This window comes from Podarcis filfolensis, assembly GCF_964270895.1.
Source record: "Podarcis filfolensis genome assembly, chromosome: 5".
In the NCBI taxonomy this organism is placed as follows: Eukaryota; Metazoa; Chordata; class Lepidosauria; order Squamata; family Lacertidae; genus Podarcis; species Podarcis filfolensis.
Window position 1 is genome coordinate 68,429,087 of NC_139608.1, and position 22,901 is coordinate 68,451,987.

The following is a 22,901-nucleotide window of genomic DNA, read 5'->3' on the forward strand; positions in this document are numbered from 1 at the left end:
GTGTTTTTCCATATTGAATCAGTAAGAAAACGTGGGGTTGAGGATAGCAAAAGCCAGAGCTGAGCACATTTCTCCTTGGAAGAAATAAAACTTGATAGAAATATAGAATACAGTGGTACCTCAGGTTACATACGCTTCAGGTTACAGACTCCGCTAACCCAGAAATAGTGCTTCAGGTTAAGAACTTTGCTTCAGGATGAGAACAGAAATCAGGCTCCGGCGGCGCGGTAGCAGCGGGAGACCCCATTAGTTAAAGTGGTGCTTCAGGTTAAGAACAGTTTCAGGTTAAGTACAGACCTCTGGAACAAATTAAGTACTTAACCTGAGGTACCACTGTAATGGACAATAATTGGATTTGTAGTGAATTATTATATAGCATATAATAATTATATAGCATATAATAATTACTAAGAGACCTTCAACATCCATCATTTTGTTGATCATCACAAAGTCCTTGCTAGATAGGCTGATGTTACCTTTAACTATTGTGTTAGAACTGGTAGTACTGTATAATGCAATAGGCCATTCACTTTGAGAACCTGTTTTTCCCCCAACAGATGGGAGAAGAATACCAGTAATCAATGGCTTGTATTTTCTTGGATATATTCTTGTGAACCTAAATCTGGATCAGAACATTTAGATCTTGTTTTAGGAGGAAGTCCATCCCTCTTCACCAAAACAAAGACATCTCCATCATCATTGCCATAAAAGTTTGCTCATTTATTCCCGTTTCTTCTTTCAGGAACATGAGAATGATTTCCTGCATAATTTTTACCTATCAAGAGTAACAATAGAGATAAATTTTAATGCTGATTTATTGAACAAGACGCCCTGCTCTTACATGAAGTTCCCAGTGGTCTCTCAAATTAGTGGTCAGGTCTACACTTGATTAGCTTCAGAATGTAATAACTTCTGGTATCCACAGTTCATACACCAGCTCCCAGTTACAATATTTACAGTCTACTGAATGTTTACATATGACATTGGAGTGATGCTCTTACTTGGCTACAGCCATTCATAAGCAGAAACTTTCCAATGAAAAGTGTTACCCAGGGCCAGCCTTTCAATTAGAGAAGTGTGATACCTGCCTCAAAAGTACGAGTCTTGCAAAAACTGGCTGACTAATGAACAGCAGCTGGCTGCCTCTCAATACTGACACCCTCAAATTTAGCTTCATGAAGCCCTGGGATTCTGAGGAAGTGGGGAATGCAGTGCAAAAGTCCTGCTGTTGCCTGACTGGGATTGGGAAGGAGACACAAGGAAACGAGTGGCGCTGGGGTGGAATGTCCAGGTTGGGAAGAGGAGAAGGGTGTGGTTCACAGAGCTGTCTTCTAGGGAGGACACAGGATGGTTTGCTTTATGTACGTTTTGGGAACTTGTTTTCAGTTTAGCTCCATTCCACCTGCAACAGAATGTTGCAATGCATCCCCCACCTAGTGCAGGTGGGCTTTTCTCTTGGGCTTTAATCACCCTGGAACAAGAACTTTATAGTCATGTTGAGCTGAGGGCTCTGAGAAGTGGTGAGAAAGTTCTCTGGAAAGCATAAGGACAGTACTCCCTTTCTTCACTTCCCTACTCTCCGCAAACTTTCCACTGTAGTACTACATAATGCTAGCCCTGAACCCGAGCTGCTTATTGCCAAATAGTGGTGAGCATAGTGGGAAGGTTTCTGCAAAAAGGGACTGTGTCCTTTTTCATTCGCTTCCTCCAGGCCTCCCCTTGATGGGAATGATATGTAAGCTACTCTGAACTCCTTAGAGAAGGTATAAATGTAGCACAGTTAAGTACAGTGGTACCTCGGGTTGAGTACTTAATTCGTTCCGGAGGTCCGTTCTTAACCTGAAACTGTTCTTAACCTGAAGCACCACTTTCGCTAATGGGGCCTCCTGCTGTCGGAGCACGATTTCTGTTTTCATCCTGAAGCAAAGTTCTTAACCTGAGGTACTATTTCTGGGTTAGCAGAGTCTGTAACCTGAAGCGTATGTAACCTGAAGCGTATGTAACCCGAGGTACCACTGTATTAAACTGAGCTTGATCCAGTTTCTTCCAAAATTGGTGGGTGCTACTTTTGGCTTACTTACCAGCATGTAGGTATTTTTTGTTGGCTGGAATCCCTCTTTCAATGGGGCAGAACAATCCCTCATGGTAGAAGGCATTGTATTGCTTGGGAGTATACAACTGAGGAGCTCCTGCCTATCTCCTCAAAATTCACATTGAAGTCCACTCTTTCATGGAACTCCAGTTCTTTCAAGTTCAGTAAACGAGAGTTCCAGAGTTTATTATTGTGCCTTTGCCTCTTGGTGACTTTTGGGGTCTCCTGCATAACATATTGGCAGTGGATATGCTGGGCCGTTATCTTGCCTTGGTAATGGGACTGGATTAGATCCAACAAACTGAAGCTCAAATCAGATAAAGACTGAGGCACTGTTAGTGGGCAGTTCCATAGACTGGATGGATGAGAAGTTTGCCTGCTCTTGGTCACATGAATCACATTAGAAGGAATAAGGCAAAATGCAGTGAGCAGCTCAAACCCCCACCCATGTACAGTATATGAAGAATATTCTTGATGCCCTGTGTTGACAGATGAAAGTTGGAACGCTGCTTATTTTGGGACTTGGATGTGGGCATCAGCAGGGTGATATCACCTATGCTGATTTTGCACCTCAGTCTCCAGCTATTAACTAGGAAACTTTCAGTGAAAGTGTCTGCATGGCTAACAGTGAATTTCCACGTTTGGCATGTTGTCAGAGGAGAAAAAGCACTTCAAATGACGCTTCCTGTGCTTTGGCATGTTTTCTACTGCACTGAACTGAGAGAACATCCTGTGTGGTCTCAACTTGAGCGTGCCCCTGCCAAACTCAGTGCAGCAGCTCCTGCTTCAGTTATTCTGCTTACTCTCTAAGTAAAATACAACAGGAACAGGTGCTTGTGGAGTGTGTGTGTGGGGGGAGATAAAAGGAGAGGCGAAAGAGAGAGACCCATCCTCACCTTAATTCACCACTGCCCTTCACCTGGCCAGGTGGGCACCATCACCTGCCTTGTCCAACTCCTTCTTCCCAAGGACTTCCGCCCAGTCAAGACGATGGCACTTGCTTACTGTATGGTGGCACTTTTGGGGAAGGGCGCCCCACTACAGGCTCACCATCGGGGGGGACACAACTTGAATAAAATGGGGGGGGGAGGTGAGCCCCGCCCTGTGTAATTGATTACATTATGTGGTGCATGCACACTATTTGAACGGCGATGCCCATCAACTTTGGGGGGCTCTATCCCTCTCAAATATTTGCGGGGGGGGGCCCTGAAGGGACCTTGGCCCCTGTACACACCGTATAAGATGGCACAGCTGAGGAGGAAGAAAAGGAGAAGCGTCCTTCCCTTCCCGGCTTGGCCTGCGGCCTCACGGGGCTCCGAGGGCTCCTCCGGCCACTTTTTGCGCCAGTCCCGCCGAGAGAAGGTGTAGCCGCCACCGCTTCCTCCTCCTCCTCCTCCGCAAGGATTGCCTGGGTCGTGCTGGCCAGCGGCGGCGGCACCTCCCCTGCCCTGCTCTGCCTTGCCGCTTCTGTTTCGCCGTCCATGCGGGCTCTGGGGAAAAGGGCGGGCCGCGCAGGAGCTACGCGCGCAAGGCGCCAAAACTGAAAGGGGAGAAAGCGCGCGCACAGGGGAAAGCAGAGAGGATTGGAGGTCTGCAGGCTTTGGGGGGAGGGTGGGGTGCAGCAAAACAGTGAGAGGGGGAGAGCAGGCTAGACTTTCACCAAAACGGAGACGACGAATACATTTTTGTCCCACCTATCAGCTTCTGAAAATATCATCAACTTGCTCTTGGACTCTTCGACTTCTCCCTACGCGGAGAGGCAGACAGCCCTCCCGCCTCCCTCGCGAATATCGCTTGCGTCATTTGCTGCCTCAGTCCCGGCGTAATTATTCCTTCTTTTAGCAAAGAAAAGGCATATGCATTATAGAAACCTATGGCACCAACCATGTCTGAGGGAACCAAACAGTTGTCGGGACCCATTTGGTAAAGACAAAAAATGTAGAGTCCTTTAAGTCATCCCAATGAGGACTGAGCAAATGCGAGCTGACTGCGGAATAGCGCTGGATTTAGGGCCGCGCAGGACAAGCCCAGGGGGCACATCCTCCTCCTCTATTTATAGGGTGTACCAAATTTTGTCTTTGCTCAGGGTGCCATATTACCAAAGTCCACCTGGGGGCAGGGAATGAGAAGTAAGGAGTTTGGCTGAGATCCTTACTTAGGCCCTACTTTCCTTCTTCAGCATCCCTGGATTTATCACCACAGTCTCCTCCTGCACCATACCCTCTGTTCCCTAGCACCCTCCTTCGATGCCCTCAGAATGCCTCCACCATAATCCCTCTCCTCACAATATTGCACCTTCATAAATCCTGAGCTCAAAAACTTCTATTGCTGCTTTCCCACCTGAGCTCCAGGTGAAAATCATTGTATGTAGTTTTATGTTCAAGAATTGCCTCATCCACTCTTACGGATTCAAAACTCCCTTCACCTTGGATCTTTCACAATTGCGCCACAGGCCTAAATTTCTCAACTTAGCAATAAACGCCCTGCGTTGTCTTCCTCCTGGCCTAGAAGTCTGTTATCACCATAATCAATTTAACCACAACTCTCACAACAATCTCTCCAATCCCACACCAAATTCCCTTTCTCCAGATCCTCCTGCATGTCATAGCAAGAAATAATACCTTCCTGACTCATCCTCACAGCCTCCATGGTTCTCTGATTCACTTCATACCCTCACACCCTCCATAGCTTTGAATTTATTTTCAGGATGCAACTTTACATTATTAATTATTATATCATAACACCCTTTAATACAAATATTTCCAGGGCTTCAAACACTTCTTAATAAAAGCAATAAAACAACAAACAGATATAACAAAAAGAGAAAATTGTAGAATTAAAGCAATCTGAATTTTTAAAAAAGCAAAGCCTGGGAAAATAACAAGGGGTTTGCTGGGGTGTCAGAAATAGTGAAAATTGGATGGGATGTCTGCCCTAGGGAAAGCATCCCACATGCAGGGGTTCACCACTGATATGTCTCTTCAATAGACACCTGCCTCACTTTAGATGGCAGGGACACACAAAGAGGATCTCTGAGGATGACCTCAGTTCACAGGCAGGGTGGTGTGACAGTAGGCAATCCTTCAGCTGCCCAGATCCAAACATTTGAAGCAAGGTGCGGAACCTCTGACCCTCCAGATGTTGCTTGATTGTTACAATTATCAGTTTCCATGACTGTGTCGACCACAGCAAACTATGGCAAGTTCTTAAAGAAATGGGAGTGCCTGATCACCTCATCTGTCTCCTGAAAAATCTCTATGTGGGACAAGAAGCTATAGTTAGAACTGGATATGGAACAACTGATTGGTTCAAAATTGGGAAAGGAGTACGACAAGGCTGTATATTGTCTCCCTGCTTATTTAACCTATATGCAGAATTCATCATGCGAAAGGCTGGGCTGGATGAATCCCAAGCCGGAATTAAGATCGCCGGAAGAAATATCAACAACCTCAGATATGCAGATGACACAACATTGACGGCAGAAAGGTAGGAGGAATTAAAGAACCTTTTAATGAGGGTGAAAGAGGAGAGCGCAAAATATGGTCTGAAGCTCAACATCAAAAAAACAAAGATCATGGCCACTGGTCCCATCACCTCCTGGCAAATAGAAGGGGAAGAAATGGAGGCAGTGAGAGATTTTACTTTCTTGGGCTCCATGATCACTGCAGATGGTGACAGCAGTCACGAAATTAAAAGACGCCTGCTTCTTGGGAGGAAAGCAATGACAAACCTAGACAGCATCTTAAAAAGCAGAGACATCACCTTGCCGACAAAGGTCCGCATAGTTAAAGCCATGGTTTCCCCAGTAGTGATGTATGGAAGTGAGAGCTGGCCCATAAAGAAGGCTGATCGCTGAAGAATTGATGCTTTTGAATTATGGTGTTGGAGGAGACTCTCAAGAGTCCCTTGGACTGCAAGAAGATCAAACCTATCCATTCTTAAGGAAATCATCCCTGAGTGCTCACTGGAAGGACAGATTGTGAAGCTGAGGCTCCAATACTTTGGCCACCTCATGAGAAGAGAAGACTCCCTGGAAAAGACCCTGATGTTGGGAAAGATGGAGGGCACAAGGAGAAGGGGACGACAGAGGATGAGATGGTTGGATAGTGTTATCGAAGCTACCAGCATGAGTTTGACCAAACTGTGGGAGGCAGTGGAAGACAGGCGTGCCTGGCGTGCTCTGGTCCATGGGGTCACGAAGAGTCAGACATGACTAAACAACAACAACAACAAATTGACTTTTGGAGCTTCTGCATTCTTCTTATTTTGTAATTGACCAAGTTTTTACCATCTGTTTCCAGTAAGTAGTACCCAGTGTCTACCTGGTCTCCAGAGCAATTGGAGTACTCAGGTCACAAGTCTACTAACCAAGCAGTGGCGTAGCGTGGGGGGTGCAGGGGGGGCCGGCCGCACCGGGCGCAACATCTGGGGGTTAGGGTTAGGGTGCGCAAATCCATGGGTTAGGGGGCGCAAATCCACGGGTTAGGGGTGCAAATTACTTGCCTTGCCCCGGGTGCTGACAACCCACGCTATGCCACTGTAACCAAGATGTTTGACATAGCCCATCTACAGTGACTCAAACTGCGGGAAGCAGTGGAAGACAGGAGTGCCTGGCGTGCTCTGGTCCATGGGGTCACGAAGAGTCGGACATGACTAAACGACTAAACAACAACATGCTTTCTGGCAAACGAGTAAATCTGCACACCCAAGTTTCTGAAGCCACGTCCATCCTTCGGCGGTTCAAAACATGCACTGAGCTTTAGGTTTAAGTTCTGCGTAATGAGGTGTGTGCAAAGAAGGAAAGGAAGAAAAGAGGAAAGGAGGGGCGGGGCCGAGTGCTGCTTTTTCCTGGGACGGGCGCAAGAGCAGTAGCTGAAAAGAGCCATCTGTCTGCGCCGGGAAACAGCTGCAGCAGCTGGGAAAGCGCAGCCGGCTGCGCATGTCCCTCCCTCCGCCACCGGCGCTTTTGTGCGCACATTTGTAGCCAAGCGAGGGCGGCCGGTGAGCCTGAGGGGGTTCCGTCCGCTGGAGAAGAAGCGGCGATCGGAACCTGGAGCTACGGCAAGAGGCAGGAACTCCGCCCGGCTTCTTGTTTTGGGGAGGGCGGGCAGCCCCGACAGGCGCGCGCGGCAGTGGATGCGCCCCGGGCGCTGCGGAGGAGGAGGAGGAGGAACAACAAAAGGCTGGCCCAGGCGGCGCCCCTCGGCGCAGCTCCTCTCTCCAGAGCCGGCAGGGGATGCCGTCCCTCCGGTGAGTGAGTCCCCTCCTTTGGTGCTCCGCCTTTTGGGTCCGTCCCGCCGCCCTCGCTCCTCGCGTCTCCTGGCGAGCTGGCAGGAAGTGCTGCCGCTGCCGCTGCTGCCTGAGTCTCGTCTCCATGCACCGGTTTACCGCTAAGAGCCACCGGGAAGGAGGAGAGGCAACAGGGGCCGCCTTGAGTTCCCCAGCCCTCGTGACTCCTGCAGCCCGCCGGGGATCGGAGGCCTGCCCTGCCGAGGGCAGCTGTCGGGGCTGAAGGGCAGGATCTCAGCCGTCGCCCCTGCAGACGCTCTTGGATGCGAGACATTCGCTGGCTTGGCGAAGGGAACCTCGCGTTGGCATCCCGGCGCGCTTCATGCCTACTCGTAAGTAAACCCCACGGGGCTCATTGCAGCTGGCTTCCTAGGAAGGGGTGTTTGGGGTTGCAGCCTCACAGCAAGCCGGTCCATACATGTTTACTCGGAAGTAAGTTTCCTTCAGTGGGACTGAATTGGGTTCGTATCCTATTGCATGCTTGCATACTTTGAATGGGCAGCATGTGTGCGATCCAATATTTTTCCTTGAAAAAAAAACAAAACACCCCATTCCTGGTCGGAGACCAAAAGGCATTGTTAAATTAGGTATTGTTCCACGGTTTCCTTTGCATAGGTAGGGGAAGGTTTGGGTGCAATTCTCTGTGTGGGTCTCCAAGGCAGTCATCTCCATCCTGACCTCTCCAGATACCTTGGAGTACCAGTTCCCATCAGCCACAGCCAGTGGGGTCAGTGGTCAGGGGTGATGGGAGTTGTGGTCCAGAACATCTGGAGGGCACCAGGTTGGGGAAGGCTTCATAGACGGTATGAGCCTCACTTTGTAAGAGACACAGAGCGAAAGGTCCTGTGTTCAAAACCTAGGCACTCTCTTACATACAGCCCTCTTGCGTTAGTTTGTGGCCATCATCTAGAAATAACTAATGTGAATCTTAGTAGGATCTGGGGTTTTTTTGTATGTGTGTTTAGGATCAGTTTTAAAGTATGTTAAGTGGTGCTTAGTGCATGGCTAAAATAATTCACACATGTATTGTTGTTTTTACTCAGAGTAGACCTACTGAAATTAATCAACCTACCTTAGCTGTGTTCATTTATTTCAGTGGGTCTACTCTTAGTGAAACTTAGTGGAATGCCACCCTGTTCTGTTCTGATCTCTTCTCTCATGCCTACTGTTTAAGCACTTCTTTGTTCACACAGTCAATGGGGCTGTCTTATTTCTCTGCAACAGCCTGATAATCCACAATGTTGCTAACTGGGGGGGGGGGAACCCACCTTCCTAGAAAATTGAGCCTTCTCTGCTTCATTTGCTTTCATTTTGACTCTTCAGCCTTTACCCTAAAAATATATACAGTATATCTTCCCAAAAATACCCTCAGGGAAAAAAGAAGAAAACATTCCACATCTCCCCATGGGATCCCTGATGGAATCAGTACTCTGTAGTCTAGCACAAAAGCCTTGCAACCAGAGGAGGCAGTTCCTTCCTTTAGGAAGGAAATAGGTTTGCTTTGCCTTGTGAGTTACAAGGCCTGCACTGACTGGGAGCGATATTTAGCATTTTCGAGGCTTCCCCTGCTAGACTTGGCCATGTACCAAACCACATTGTGTGCTTACTGCATGAGTCTTCTCCAAATGCAACTGTAATTTCTTTGCTTCACCTCACTTGCTATGCTGCAAGATACAAATGGACACGATCATAATAGAAAACCCTTACTGAGTCAGCACAGGCTGCTGTTGGTTTCCATGGCATGGCTTCTGCTTTTACTTAAATACAGTATAAATGGGTGCATCCAGACCTGTGATGTATTGTCCACCCTCCATCCCTTGACATGTCACTGTTGCTCCTTTCTAAGTGAATTTTCTCACAGCACCACCTGCTTCTCCTTATAGAGCTCCTACTGCAAATGCTGTGGACCAGTCTTTCTGAACACTTCCCCTCTTCCCAGCCACTGGCAGTGTTTGCACATAATGCTAAGCCATCATCCACCAGCCTTTTGCAGCCTGTGGGCACCTTTGGAGTTTTGAGAGAGTGTCATGGGCAACATTCCCTCTGGTTGCTTCTCTCTTCCACCCCAGGTTCATGTTCCCCCTACAGAAAAAAAAGAGGTTTCCTTTGCATAGGTAGGGGAAGGTGTGGGTACTACTGGGGTCCAGGTAAAAGTAGGATCCCATGGAATTAAAAACAAATCCTCTGAATTCGCATAACTTTACAAGGAGACTCCAAAAGCACACTACAAAATGAAAGTTTACAATGGTAGTAAGGCGTTGTAGATCCTGTGCCTGCTATTAACAGGGAAAGAAACCATTGGTCCTCCTGGATATTCATGACACAAGATAGCAGCAACACCATCAACAAATCACAGAAGTCATCTGTAGACAATAGAAGAGACCTATGATTTAACAGAGGTTTTGAGTGGATCCCTTGTAAAAAAAAAAGTTATGAGGATCAAAAGGATTCATGTATCAGGGCCATGTTTTTGCAGGTCATTCAATAGAGATGTGATTTCAGGATGGTTTGGTGGGGATGAAGAGGAGGCAGGATCCATGAGGAGATTATTCCATTTCAGTATTATTCAATTTACTTTGAAAATTGCACCTGCCTTATTTCTCTGGCGTTCCCTCTTTTCCCTCTCTGGCACTGTCTCCCTCTTGACTCCTGCAACACCCAGCTTTGTCTTCTTTGCCTCCCCTCCGATCACTGTTTTCCTCCCCCCCAGCCGCTCAAACCCTTTCTCCCCTGCCCTTCTTAGTTGCTCCAATTTCTGTTCAGGTGCCGCTCTGGGCCTTGAGAAGCATATAGAGCTGAAAGAGGAAGTGGGAAAGAGCACCACTCTTGCCATTCTTGCCTTCATCTCTATGTGCTTCACAAGAAGAAAGGTAACTCTTGGCCCTTCACCAGGAAGTGCGGAGGATGAGCATTAGAGTGTGTGCAGAAGCTTTGTGTGCACCAGGGAAAGTCTTCAAGGGTGCCATTGTGCCCAAGGGCATCATGTTGGGGACCCCATAAATATGGTTTAGTAAGCCATAATATGCTGTGTCCTGAGCACTCCTGCTTTGCTCCTCTCTTTGCACAAATGGGTAAACAAACCATGATGGGGATAGCTTAGCATGACGTCCAAGCCCAGGATCATGGTTGTGCTTGATTGTGGTTTAATAGGGTGAAACAAACCAAGATTCTGGATTTGAATACCAGGCTATGCAGCTCAACTATCTCCATTGTGGTTTGTTTACTTGCTTGTGCAAGATGGAGGAAAGCAGCAGTGCTTGGACTGTGTGCACAAGTTAGTTTACTAAACCGTACTGAATGGCTTAGTGTAATGTGCAAACACTTGTCTTTTATTATCATAGACTTTTTTAAAAAAGCAACAACATATTTTTGATGAACGCACATTGTTGCTGCTGTGTGCCTGGTGACCTATGCCTCTGTGTTAATTTTATCTGTTGAAAGGGAAGGACTCAGATCTCAGGCAGAACACATACTTTGAAAGACATTTGATAAGAGGCCTTTTCTGTCCTTGGAGAGCCACTGCCAGTCAGAATATTAGACAATACTGCACTGGCTTTGATGGAAGATTGCTTATTATGTTCTTCTTAAAGAGGCTGTAATGTCACCCCTTCACAATCCTCTCAAAGCTTCTCCCATTTTTTGGCTGTGGTTGGAATGTGTCTTTTTGTTGTTGTTGTAGCATACAGCTTATATTTTACTGGCCTTGCATCTGTGGGTGTTCAAATTCAGCATTATCCCCACCTAAGAGTGCCTCTCTTGTCATGCGGATAGTGCATCAATGGCATAATCAAGTGGGTGCTCTCGGCTGGTCTGGCAAACTGTCTGTTGTTTGTTCTACTCATTGCTTTCTGAAGCAGAAATCCTTGTGTGCTTAGCTACACCTGTGCATAAAAGACAGCAGTCACAAGCTTGCAAGGGTATCCTAGAGAGCAGCTGGGCTTCTGGTGTTTTGGCGCTCCAAATGTGGAGCTACTAATGTCTTGCCCTTGCTTAGACTGGGTTATGGAGCCTTTGCATGCCTGTATGTTAGTAGTAGTAGTAGTAGTAGTAGTAAGTAAGTAAGCCCCAGCCACTCTGGGTGGCTCCTAACAAAATATTAGAAACAGTTTCGGCTTTAGACCTATAACAGTTACCAGAGAATAATTCTCCTTAAATTTCAGTGTAGGCTTACTTTTGAATAGGCATGTATAGGATTGCCCTGTTGATGACAGTTTTGTTCTAGAAATTTGTTTTTGTTGATAGAGAATTACTAGGGTTTCTTCTTGAGCGTTTGTGCTCTGCAAACAAATCCAGAATGGTCAAGAAAGAGTGTTAGACTTCGTTTATTTGTTGCTTTTTCACAAAAAAGCCACAGAACCCTGTCACCAATTGTTATGTACAATTCTTATCCATGCATCTTTTAAAATCTTGTGTTCTTATTATGCAGTTACAACCACTGCTTTTCTCTCTCTCTCTGGGGATACTCAAGAGTACACAGTACCAGAACCCTTTTTTTTCTAGTAGAAAAGTACAGGTTGCAATTATTTTGTTCTTGCAGTCATTCACACTGGCATCTGATGGGTCTGCAGCCTGTAAGTTTTATCCAAGGAAGGGGGTTAGACAGGCACATCCGTAGGGAGAGTCCAGCTCTCCCTCCCATTCACTGTGGATGCATATCTGAGGTATAAGTCTGAAAGTGGGAGCATAAGCAAATGTCCTGGAAGCAAATTAAAATGCACAAGGCATTAAGACTGGTGTCTGAAACAGGTATCTCCATATATGATCTTCACGGTGCATTGTCTAGTGGCAGGCATTTTGCACATAGTTTCAAAGTCTAGAGAAGAGTTTTGGAATTTATTTCCAGTCTGCATGCCTCGCGTTGCACAAGGGCTCAGTAAACAAACACAAGACCTGTGTTGTTAAGGCTGCAAGCTTTCATAGCTGTTTGTTGAGGACCAACTTCAATGGGGATACAAATTAAGAATTTGAAGGTAGCATTTCCTTCTAACGACATATTATGTTTGCTTTATATAAAATTGCCATACATACATTACATTCTTTACAGATAAACTTAAGCAAAAAGGGGGGGTTGCTTGCAATGTGGAGACAGAGGCAAAGGGTTTCAAAGAGTCTGAAAATGAACAAGTGCAATTGCATGCATTTAGCTTATAGAAGAGGAGGATTGTGAATGGCAACTTGCAATTTTATAAACCAAAGCTTTCTTGCACTTCCTTCAGTATCTCAAAAAGGCAACTCTCCTGTAGTTTTAATAATATGCAGATGTATCCAAGCAAGAGGAGGTAGTTAATCAGCTGATAGCCCTGTGTATTGTAGGGGAAAAACACCCCACAACGTGTAGTGCTTACACATGTTTTGAAAAGTGTTTGATGTGGGTCAGTGGTGTGAAGTAGTACCTGAGCCCTGCTCCACGTTCCAGATCTTAGGAATATGTCATTTGTAAGTTTCCCTTCTGTTGTTGAACTGCCCACCACGTGTAAATGGGTAAAATTTCTGTAAAACCTTTCCCAATACAGTAGTTTCAAACAGAGCTTTCTGAACTTTTCATGTTGGTGATACAGTACTCTTTTTAAACATGTGTCATTTTGCGAAACAGTAATTAAGTTTTACTAGGAAACAGGAGGCTAAACCAACCCTTTTCCAGCCCTGGTAGGAGCAAGCTCTGGTTTTTTGTTTTATTAAAGATTTTGTTGATTTACAAAAGTGTGCAGTATCTCTCTCTCGTATTTTTTCTTCCCCTGTAACATTTTTACAAATCAGTTTCATTTGTTGAGACATTAGGAAGAAAAGGGGGAAAGAGGTGGAGGTGGGGGAAAGATGGGTGGGGGTGGGGTCGGGTGGTGATGTTTCTATTTTACTTACTATATGTAGGGTTTGGTGTCAGCGTTGCTTGTGCAGGTTCTTTGCTGTTCGCTTGTGTTCCTTTGGTGGTGAGAGAAGATTGGTAAGCTCTGGCTTAAAGGAAGCAGTTTGTGTGGGAATGCCTTACTTTGCCAGAAGAGGTCCCCATTTGACAACTTATTGATGTTTTTGATATGCTATAAATAAAAATAGAACCAAATGTGATGGTAATGCATAAAAGAATACAGCAATGAATAAAAGGTATAGAGCTAGTATTAAAGTAGCTGTTGATTTTTGTGGTTCATATTGATGGCTTTGCTGTGCACCATTTAGAGGTTTTTAAAATATGAAATGGTTTAGAAATGAGCTTTAGGTGTGGAAGGAAAACAGCAAATGATTGTGGATGAAAAGTCGTGGGAACCCACTGACCTTCTAGAGGTTGCTGAACTACAACTCCCATCAGCCCCAGCAAGCATGGCCAATAGCAAGCGATGATGGAAATTGTCATTCAGCACCACCTGAAGGGCCAAAGGTTCCCCGCATGTGGGATAAAGGAAGTAGTACTATCGTGTTTCCATGTAACTGTCTCTTTTTGGGATCTCAATGCTGGGAGAGATCTGAAATTCATTCAGAACTACCAACCATTGTTAGGTAAAGGTAAAGGGACCCCTGACCATTAGCTCCAGTCGCGGACGACTCGGGGGTTGCTGCACTCATCTCGCTTTACTGACCGAGGGAGCCGGCGTACAGCTTCCGGGTCATGTGGCCAGCGTGACTAAGTTGCTTCTGGCGAACCAGAGCAGCGCATGAAATGCTGTTTACCTTCCCGCCGGAGCGGTACCTATTTATCTACTTGCACTTTGATGTGCTTTCAAACTGCTAGGTTGGCAGGAACTGGGACCGAACGAGCTCACTCCGTCCTGGGGATTCGAACCGCCGACCTTCTGATTGGCAAGCCCTAGGCTCCATGGTTTAACCCACAGTGCCACCTTCATCCCTCTACCAACCATTTTTAGATGTGCTCATTCATATATCAGCTTGCATCCCTATAATTCACAGAGAACTTAATGGCATGTGCCATGCCAGAGGCACGTGAAAGTGAAAATAGCGTTTCTGATCTTAACCTTCCACATTTATGCCAACAAAGAGGCTTGTGGCACCTTAAAGATGGAGCAGATTTATTACGGCATAAGCATTTGTGCATCAGGGTGCACTTGGACCTTGGTGCATGAAAGCATATGCTAAAATAAATGTGTTAAGGTGCCACAAATCTCAGTTGTTTTATTTTTTGTGGCAAACGACTAAGACAGCTACTTATTTGGAAGATGGCACGTTTATGACAACATCAAATAACTTGCACTGCTTGAAGGAGAAAGGCCAATGGCAGAGATTTTGGCAGTACCCCTACTCCCCCATTTGCATTATCTTTTTTAACCATCTTCTAAAACAAGCAGGCTTTTTAAAATCCCAAAACCCATTCACTCAGGGGACTTAATGGAGGCCTGGGGCTACTTGACCTTTACCGAAGTTAAAATGGTTACCAATGCAGAGGACTGTCCCATATTGGGTTGCTGTTGGTGCCTGTAAGGCAAATTTGCGCGGTTTCCTTACAAACATTGTTTTTCAGAGCATAAGCGTCTCTCTCACCACGGAACAGAACTCTTGCAGGCTTCCTTTCCTTAGGAAAGTTAATGCTGAGCTGTTTCCCCCTTTCCTCTTGAGCTCTCCGGTTTCGCAAATAGCATTGTGGCAGCAAGAGTTAACAACAAAGATCTGTGAAAGGAAATCTCCACCACTTGGAAACAGCTTGGCAACAGTCCTCATTTGAAGAAGGGGGCGGGGGGGGGGTGAGAAGAGAAAATAAAATGAAAATACTATAAATCCATTCTCTGGGCAGAATTGCCAACAACAGGAAAGTATCCCCCCCCCCACCCGCGATTGTTGCAAAATTCTGCTTAGCTTTGAATTTTGCCTTAAAAAAAAGGGGGGGCAATATCATGTGAACTTTTAGCTCTCTTCCTTTGTTGGCCTGCTGTGTCTTGCCCATTTTATCTGTTTGAAAGGACCGCTGTAAATCTCCACCACACATTCCTTGCAGGGGAAATTTTCTGATTTCTTATGCCATGCCTTTTAGTTTCCTTATCTTGGTGCTCAGAGTGACGTATGCTTAAGCCTATCGAAAGCAAACCCAGGCCACAGCGCACTCAGCAGCTTGGCCAGCAAGGAGTTCCCGGGCCAAGCCAAAGTAAGATGAATTCCTCATGCCAGCTTGTAGAAGCCAGTGTAGTTTGGTTAGTATCTTAACATCCATAGCATGAGCATTGTATTAACAGCCTTCCAGGCCTTCAAGCGTTACCATTTTCGGGCACTGCCTGGGTTCCCTTTACATTCCTCCTGATGTTTATTGGGCTGAATGCCTTTTCACCACTTTTCCTTTGGCTCTGTGGCCTCCTATAAATATTTGGCTTCTGCTTGGCAGCTGCAGTGCAGGTTGGCAGCGTCGTAGTAGGAGGAAGCATAATATTTAAAGAGCGTGTCTCATTTATGCCTGGTTGCCACTTAATCCAATGCTTTCTCAGATGAAACTTGCTGACTCCGAAAGGTGAGGGATGTGATAATGTTAGGGTGGGCAAAGATATTTCGTAGCCCTACCTGGAGTTGCCAGGGACTGAACCTGCGATCACCTGCTTACAAATAATCGACTCTACGACTGAGCTAGCTGCAGACGTTAAACAGTTTTCCACAGAAATGTTTTAGAAGCCAATAGTGAAAAACGTCACAACTGTTTACTAGCAGAGCTGGCCCTACTATTAGGCAGAGTGAGGCCACTGCCTCATGAAGCTGATTTTGGGTGTCATGAAATAATAGCAAATTACTGTTTTGATTGTTGTTGTTTCACTCCCAAGGTGAGATGCCTGTGAGATATTTTTTCCCATTTTGGGGGCCAAAATGTGAGTACTGCACACCTTGACTGGGGGAGGGCACTTGGAATTTCTGCCTCAGGTAGGAAAATGTATTGGGCTGACTCTGCAAAAGAAACACCAAAGCAAAAGGCTATGACATTGGGAGGATTTGGATGTGTGGTGGGCCTCCTTAGGCAGGGCAAGATCTGTTTTGCTGGGTCTGGTGTGTGTATGTGTGTGTACCTTCTCTCTGTCTCTGTTCTGATGTCTGCAGCTGAATCTGAAGAGAAACCTGAAACTGAACTTATATATTTATATTAGTTGGACCTGGAAGCTTTTGCTTTTCTTCCCTTGTGCTATGGTGCTGCTCTCCGTTTTAGTTTTTTTGGGGTGGGGCAAAACTGCAGACTGCAGGTGAAAATGGATGGTGGATGAGACACGAGGAGTAATAAGCTTGGGGCTACTTCGTGCATTTGGCGAAATAGTGGGAAAGGGATGTGCAACTGACGTGCTTCCAGGTATCGCGAAAGGAGAACGGGTGCATCTCTCCTGCAAAGTGATGCACATTTGGAACACTGACATCTTGCCAGAGAGGAGCTAACAGTTCCTTATGAAACTGCTGAGTCAACATTGTGCCAGCCATCTCAGGACCTGGTTCACTGCAGAAATGATTAGCAGTTCAGTGCAATAAGATGGATATATTTTAAAAATTGACTCAAAGTATTGTTGCATGTTAAGACTAATGGACCTCATATTACCTGCCAGGAGAGTGGTTAATACTAAATCAAGCAATTTCTGGTGCTTCCACCGACCTACACCGTAAGAAATGAGTCTTGAGTCTTTGCTCCAAGCAGATTGTAATTTAGATTTTTAAACAGTAGCGGAAGTGATAAGGGATATGTAGAAAAGTTATCGGCTAGGATGAAGTTGAATGAATGCAATCAAGTGCAGTTGCACGTAGGCTATTTTCCATTAGCATCTCCCTCTTCAAAGAGAGAAGCTTTTATTAATTCTCCTCACTTCTCCAAATACTCAAGGCTGCCTATGCTTTTGAAAAACACGATGAAAACCATAGACATCAGTATGCAGCCCCTGTAAAGCCAGCCAGTTGAAGTAGATAATGACACATTCTTATGTGATTGTATACCAGTCCCTGCCGGTTTAATTTTATATACTGATAGTTGGGTGGGAATAAAATATTTTAGTAATTACCTTGAGAGTGTTGGAGCATTTCAAGGAAAGAACAACCAGCAGTCGAAACCTTGTTTTACGGATTCTGCTTTTCCTCCTGGATTGGTGGTTGCTGAGACATCTCCTGAAAAGGAGAATAAACGCAAAAAGCGAATGATGGCAGAAAGCTACATCTAGAAAAGCATCCCTGTCAGGGGAGATGGTGATGTTTCTCAAAGGTGCAGAAGAAGCCTGGCCAGCGGTTCAATTCCTGAGCCGAGAAATCTGCACTTTCCTCATCATCTGTACGAAACCTTGTCCTGCCTTGGCAGTCTCTATGGCCTGTGGTCTCCTAGTGCCTTGTGGCTTTGGTTGCCAGGAATCACAAGCTTTTCATTGGCAGAGAAGCCCACTGAGCTGGCCCTCTTTTTATATAAAGCCCACCCCCCACACTCTCCAGCGCACAGACAGCCGAGGCTGTTCCGCTCAGAGTGTGCAGATTCCCGGGGCTCTGCCGGCCCCTGTTTTCATTGGCAAACAGGATAGGATTTTTGATCTCTCGAAAACAAAAGTGCTACAGTCTCTCGGCTTCGGCTGAGAAGACTCTGCTGCAGCAATTGTTTTGCCCCCCCCACCCCCAGAGATGGTTTTAACTGCTTAGCCACCGAAGTAGCAGCGGCGACAGCAGCAAAGCCTTTGATGGAGTGTCCCGAGGATTTGCAGAGAGAAAGGAGGGAAGAAGCTCCCTTTTAAATCGCTCCCGAGAAAGTTGGGCGGCATCGTTTGAATCGCCGAAGTTTATGTATTTATTTATTGTTGTTCTTCAGTGCACCAGGAAAAGGATACTGGATGCGCTCCCCTGATTCCTCAAGTCAGGTACCTTTGGAATTTTCTCCTCTCTGCTGTTCTCTTTTATGGTTTGAAACCCTTTCCTCCCACACTCTGGGATGGGAAAAGGGTCAATTCTTCCATGGATGTAAAATCTTTGATACCTGTTTTGCTTGCCTCGTTTAAACAGGTCCCTCTTCATCTCAGCTCTTCACTTACTGATTTCTGTGGCTATTTAGTAGGCTTGTTTGTTTATATATCTATAAGAGCAAATCAGAAATGTCAGGTGCTTCTTCTATTTTAATTCTCTATTTAATTAAAATCTTCTATTTTAATTCTCAGGTTTGTGGAAGGTGCCTTACATTCTTAGGTGTTGCATGTTGTCTTGATGCTGTTGAAATGTAGTTTGCTTTGAGCATTGAGGAGCACATTGCTACCTTTCTGCACCAAGTGCCCTTTTTTTAGCTATATGAAACAAGAGTAATCTTTCACAAACTGGAGACTGACTTTTAAAAAAGAAAGAAAGCAGATCAATACGTAACGTTTATATACCGCTTTAGGTTGTTCAGTGTGTTATCTAGATAAAAACATTGATATATGACCGGCAGGAAGTTATGAATGTTGAGGCTTATCTGTGGAATGGAAAAATTATTCTCTCTGTAATCAAGGAGGGACTACTCTCTCCCCCCCCCTTTCTGTTATTGTTTTTAAAGCTAGGATTCTGAGAATTCTAATTTGGAACTTGTGGACAATACAAAATGTCAGTGAGACCCTAGGTGGGCAGTATGTGGCACATCCTCCTATCTCTGTTTTTCTTTTCTTTTTTCTTAAGGACTAGCATGCTGATCTGGAAGTGAATGCTGCTGACAGTGGAATGCATTTCCAAGTGCGCTTAGAATTAAAGCCATAGTTTTATTTCTTCTCGTGCCAGATTTGGAAAACTCCCATGCAGCAAGTTTCTTTGGCAGTCTCCCAAGTCTATTTGTGCCTCCCATGGCTTGTTTGTAAGCCTAACGGTTTTTAAGACAATATACTATAGCAAATGGGGGTGGGGAACCCATTGTTTCCCCGGCAGAGGCAAAAGGCACTTTGTGGAGAAAGGAATGGGAAGGAAAGGCCTTGTGTGATGTTATGCTGAATGGTTTGTTTGTTTTTTAAATGCTTTATTGTTCATACTTGCATCTGTACATAAAAGACATATCTTCCTCATTTTACATAAGCTAGTTTTGTCAAAATGAAAACCCAGCAAAAGAATATAAGTCCTCCTACAATATATTTAGTAAATAAGTTTGACTTCCTGTCCTTTCCCATTTTTTCCTCTCTAATAAACCTATTGCCTCAATATATTACTCATGAAATAATAATTTTCATACATATATAAATCTGTTTTCTCCCTTTTATATGCTGAATGTTTTAAGAGATGGACTTAGGGCCAGGGCCAGGGCCTTTTCAGTGATGGCTCCGACCTGGTGGAATGCTCTGTCCTATGAGACTAGGGCCCTACAGGCCTGTAAGACAGAGCTATTCCACCTGGCCTTTAATTTGAATTCAGCCTGATCTTTTATTTTCCCTTTCTTCCCTCCCCCTCCCCTTTTATGAAGATCACCCACTCTGGGACCCCACAGCTAATTCTCCCCTGGCCTCCTCGCTGGCCCATGCAGGACTAATTCAGCCAGCTAGCCCTGGTGACTGACTAATGTTTATTGGATGGATTTTCCCCAAATTGATTTTTGAACTTTGAATTTTATTGCCATTCCTGCTTTTATGCTGTATTTTATGCTGCTTCTATTTTGTATTACAATTAAGTGTTTTAAATTTGTTGTTAACCGCCCTGAGCCTGGTTTTCTGAACCGGGAAGGGCGGGGTATAAATAAAAATATATTATTATTATTATCATTACTATTTATTAGGCTGCAATCGTGTATCCCAGGAGTAAGCCGCCACTGAACTCAATGGAGCTTATACCTGAATATGTTGTTATAGGATTGTGCTGTTAGTTAGCTCGGAGGGCATCAGAACATTTTGCACAGCCATGCACAGCCCATGAGCCTGTTTGAAACCTTCAGAATGAGGGTACGGGAAGGTTTGAAATGGATTTGTGTCCTGGGAGTGGCTTCATTGGTCAGCTGTAGCAAAAGCAACCTTATAGCTGCAGCTGGTATACTGTGTTATATACAAATCATATCCACACCATGGCTTCTCTCAAGGAATCCTGGGAACTGCAGTTTATGAAGAGTGCTGGGGATTGTAGCTCTCTGAGGGTGTAAACCACAGATCCCAGGATTCTTTGGGGGAAGCAACGTGCTTCACATGTGTGGTACGGATGTGACCCCAAGGTTTTTGTGGGCTAGAAATTTGCCCCATCTTCATCAAAGATATTTTAAGTAGTTCTCTTTCTACTCTCTCTTGTATTGTTCAAACCATTGGCTTACCTTTTGTATGGGAGAAAAACAACAACTATGTGTGTAGGACAATGGACCTACCCCAGCAAACACTTGATGCATGTGATATAGTAGGATAGTGGTTTTCATCCTTTTCGAGTTCACGTCTTTCTTGACAAGCTACATTCTTTCTGCGGCTTCCTTGTGGAAGCCACTTACACTGGGATGCGGGTGTCACTGTGGTCCAAACCACTGAGCCTCCTGGGCTTGCCAATCAGAAGGTTGGCGGTTCAAATGCTCTGTCCCAGTTCCTGCCAACCTAGCAGTTTGAAAGCACACCAGTGCAAGTAGATAAATAGGTACCACTATGGCTTCCATCACAGTGTTCTGTTGCACCAGAAGCGGTTTAGTCATGTTGGCCACATGACCCGGAAAACTGTCTGTGGACAAATGCCGCCTCCCTTGGCCTGAAAGCGAGATGGGCGCCGCAACCCTATAGTCACATCTGACTGGACTTAACCACACAGCGGTCCTTTACCTTTTACCTTTTTACACTGGGGTTCCGTTACGGGATGCTTTCACCTTGAGCAAATAGACTCTTCCTACCCTTGCTGTCGGCAAACTGTAACAATGAAGTCACAGCTAACAAGAGGAAGCTCTGGTCCCTGTGTTGTTTTTTTGGCTTCCTTAACCAGGCAGCCAAGAATGGTGCCTAGGAACTCAGACTTCCCCTAACTGGTGCCCTCAAGATCTTGCTGGACTACAAGTTCTATCATCCCTGACCATCGGCCATGCAAGATGGGACTGATGGGAGCTGGAGTGCAGCAATATCTGGTAGAAAAAAAGGATGAGGTAACTGGAGAACCGAAGCTTCCTGAACGACGTCTACGGGGCTGCTGTTTCTTTTGTTTGTGTTTGGCATGTACGAGGTCTAATTTTTGAAAAGAGGAGTGCTGGGATTTGGGCTTTTATGGCACTCCCTCTGTCTGATCTACAAGCCCTACCACACCCTAGATTTGTGAGGTGGGAATGCAGCCTGCATCTTCAGAAGCCCTTAGGTTGGTTCATGCGTGGCTCGGCTGAGTCTTGACATTGGTAATGGTTATCAGGACTGAGGTCTGGCTCAAATTAAGCCCTGGATGTTGAGCAGAACTCTAAAATTACACTTCTTCAGGCACTGAGACGTGTCTATTATGGAGGGTGTGCTGCCAGCTGTCTGATGGGATCAGCCTTTGTGTTCCTAACCCGGCTCCAAACCATGCCTTGTCACAGAACTATTGTTAAGAGGCTGCTATAAGGCAGTCTGTCTGCCTGCCTCTGGGTGTCTTTCCGTCTTGTTTTCAGTAATTTGTTGGAGTAGTGAAGCAATCTTAAGCTCCTATGTGCCAGAAAAGTAATTGGCCTTTTTAAAAATTAAGATTGTTATCTAAATCTAGGACATGTGCTAAAAAGAACTTAGATATTCTTGCTGAAGGAGTGGGGAGGAATGGGGTCATGTCTTGCTGGCCTTTTTGTAGTGTCCTGTGAAAGATCACTTAAAGGGGACAAAATGTGTGGGGCAGTATGAAATACGCCCCTGTTGCTGAGACAGTGAGGTTGACCATCCCTCCCTTGCTGTATTGCAGAGAGAATGGCCAGGTAAACTGCCACAGTGTTTTCTCTGTTTCCTTGGCAGCGGGTGTGGGAATGTTCAGGGAGGCAGGAGAGGATATATTGTTTAATGATATCCTTCCTAACTTGTGTTAGCAAGTTCTATGTCTTAGCAGAGTTTAAACATTCCCCTTTAAACTCACAGCGGTTTGCTTGTTGCAGGTTCATCTGAACCTCTCTATATAAGATTCCTGGTAAGATCCCTTCTTGTCCCTCTTTAAAATAATAGACATGACAATCTTATTAAAGTCTATATAAAAGTAATTTACTCACATTCATTCAGTTCACAGTTGGATCCCTGAAGGCAGACTTAGGTTACAAAAGCCAGGGCATACCGGGAGAGGCGGTCCCGTAGGTACGAGGGTCCTAGGCCGTGAAGGGCTTTAAAGGTCAAAAGCAGCACCTTAAATCTGACCCTGTACTCCACCGGGAGCCAGTGCAGCTTGAAAAGCACTGGGTGAATATGCTCCCATGGCAGAGACCCCGTGAGGAGCCTCGCTGCAGCATTCTGCACCCGCTGGAGTTTCTGGGGCAGCTTCAAGGGCAGCCCCGCGTAGAGCGAACTATAGTAGTCAAGCCTGGAGATGACTGTCGCATGGATCACTGTGGCCAGGTCAGGGCGGGAAAGGTAATTAACAAGGTGGGACTGTCAAATCCACTTATTTGCTTTTGCTGTCATTTTGAAAACTGCTATTACTGAAACAAGCAGACTGAGGATTGTGGCATAGGTTGCATTTTTTTTTAAAATTC

General features: G+C 45.5%; 1 protein-coding gene and 1 long non-coding RNA gene across 4 annotated transcripts in view; one reads left to right on the forward strand and one right to left on the reverse strand.

The window, feature by feature from the left end:
* Positions 1-6,967: 6,967 nt before the first annotated feature.
* The window catches only part of PALD1 (phosphatase domain containing paladin 1), a 113,714-nt gene continuing 97,780 nt past the window's right edge, over positions 6,968-22,901 (forward strand). The window contains exon 1 of one of the 3 annotated variants that reach the window (XM_083614079.1): positions 6,968-7,713. Coding sequence is in view for 1 of the 3 variants with exons in the window: in XM_083614077.1 (XP_083470203.1) it covers positions 19,114-19,124 (11 nt within the window). In the remaining 2 variants the exon portion in view is untranslated. Of the gene's footprint in view, positions 7,714-17,518; positions 18,169-18,957; positions 19,125-22,901 lie in introns of those variants that run through there. The other 2 variants (XM_083614078.1, XM_083614077.1) reach the window with 2 other exon arrangements.
* LOC310762781 lies at positions 11,688-17,441 on the reverse strand. The gene is made up of 3 exons (XR_014548167.1): positions 17,335-17,441; positions 14,867-15,038; positions 11,688-13,300 (listed from the first exon to the last, which is right to left on the reverse strand). It is a non-coding gene; the product is annotated as an uncharacterized lncRNA (long non-coding RNA).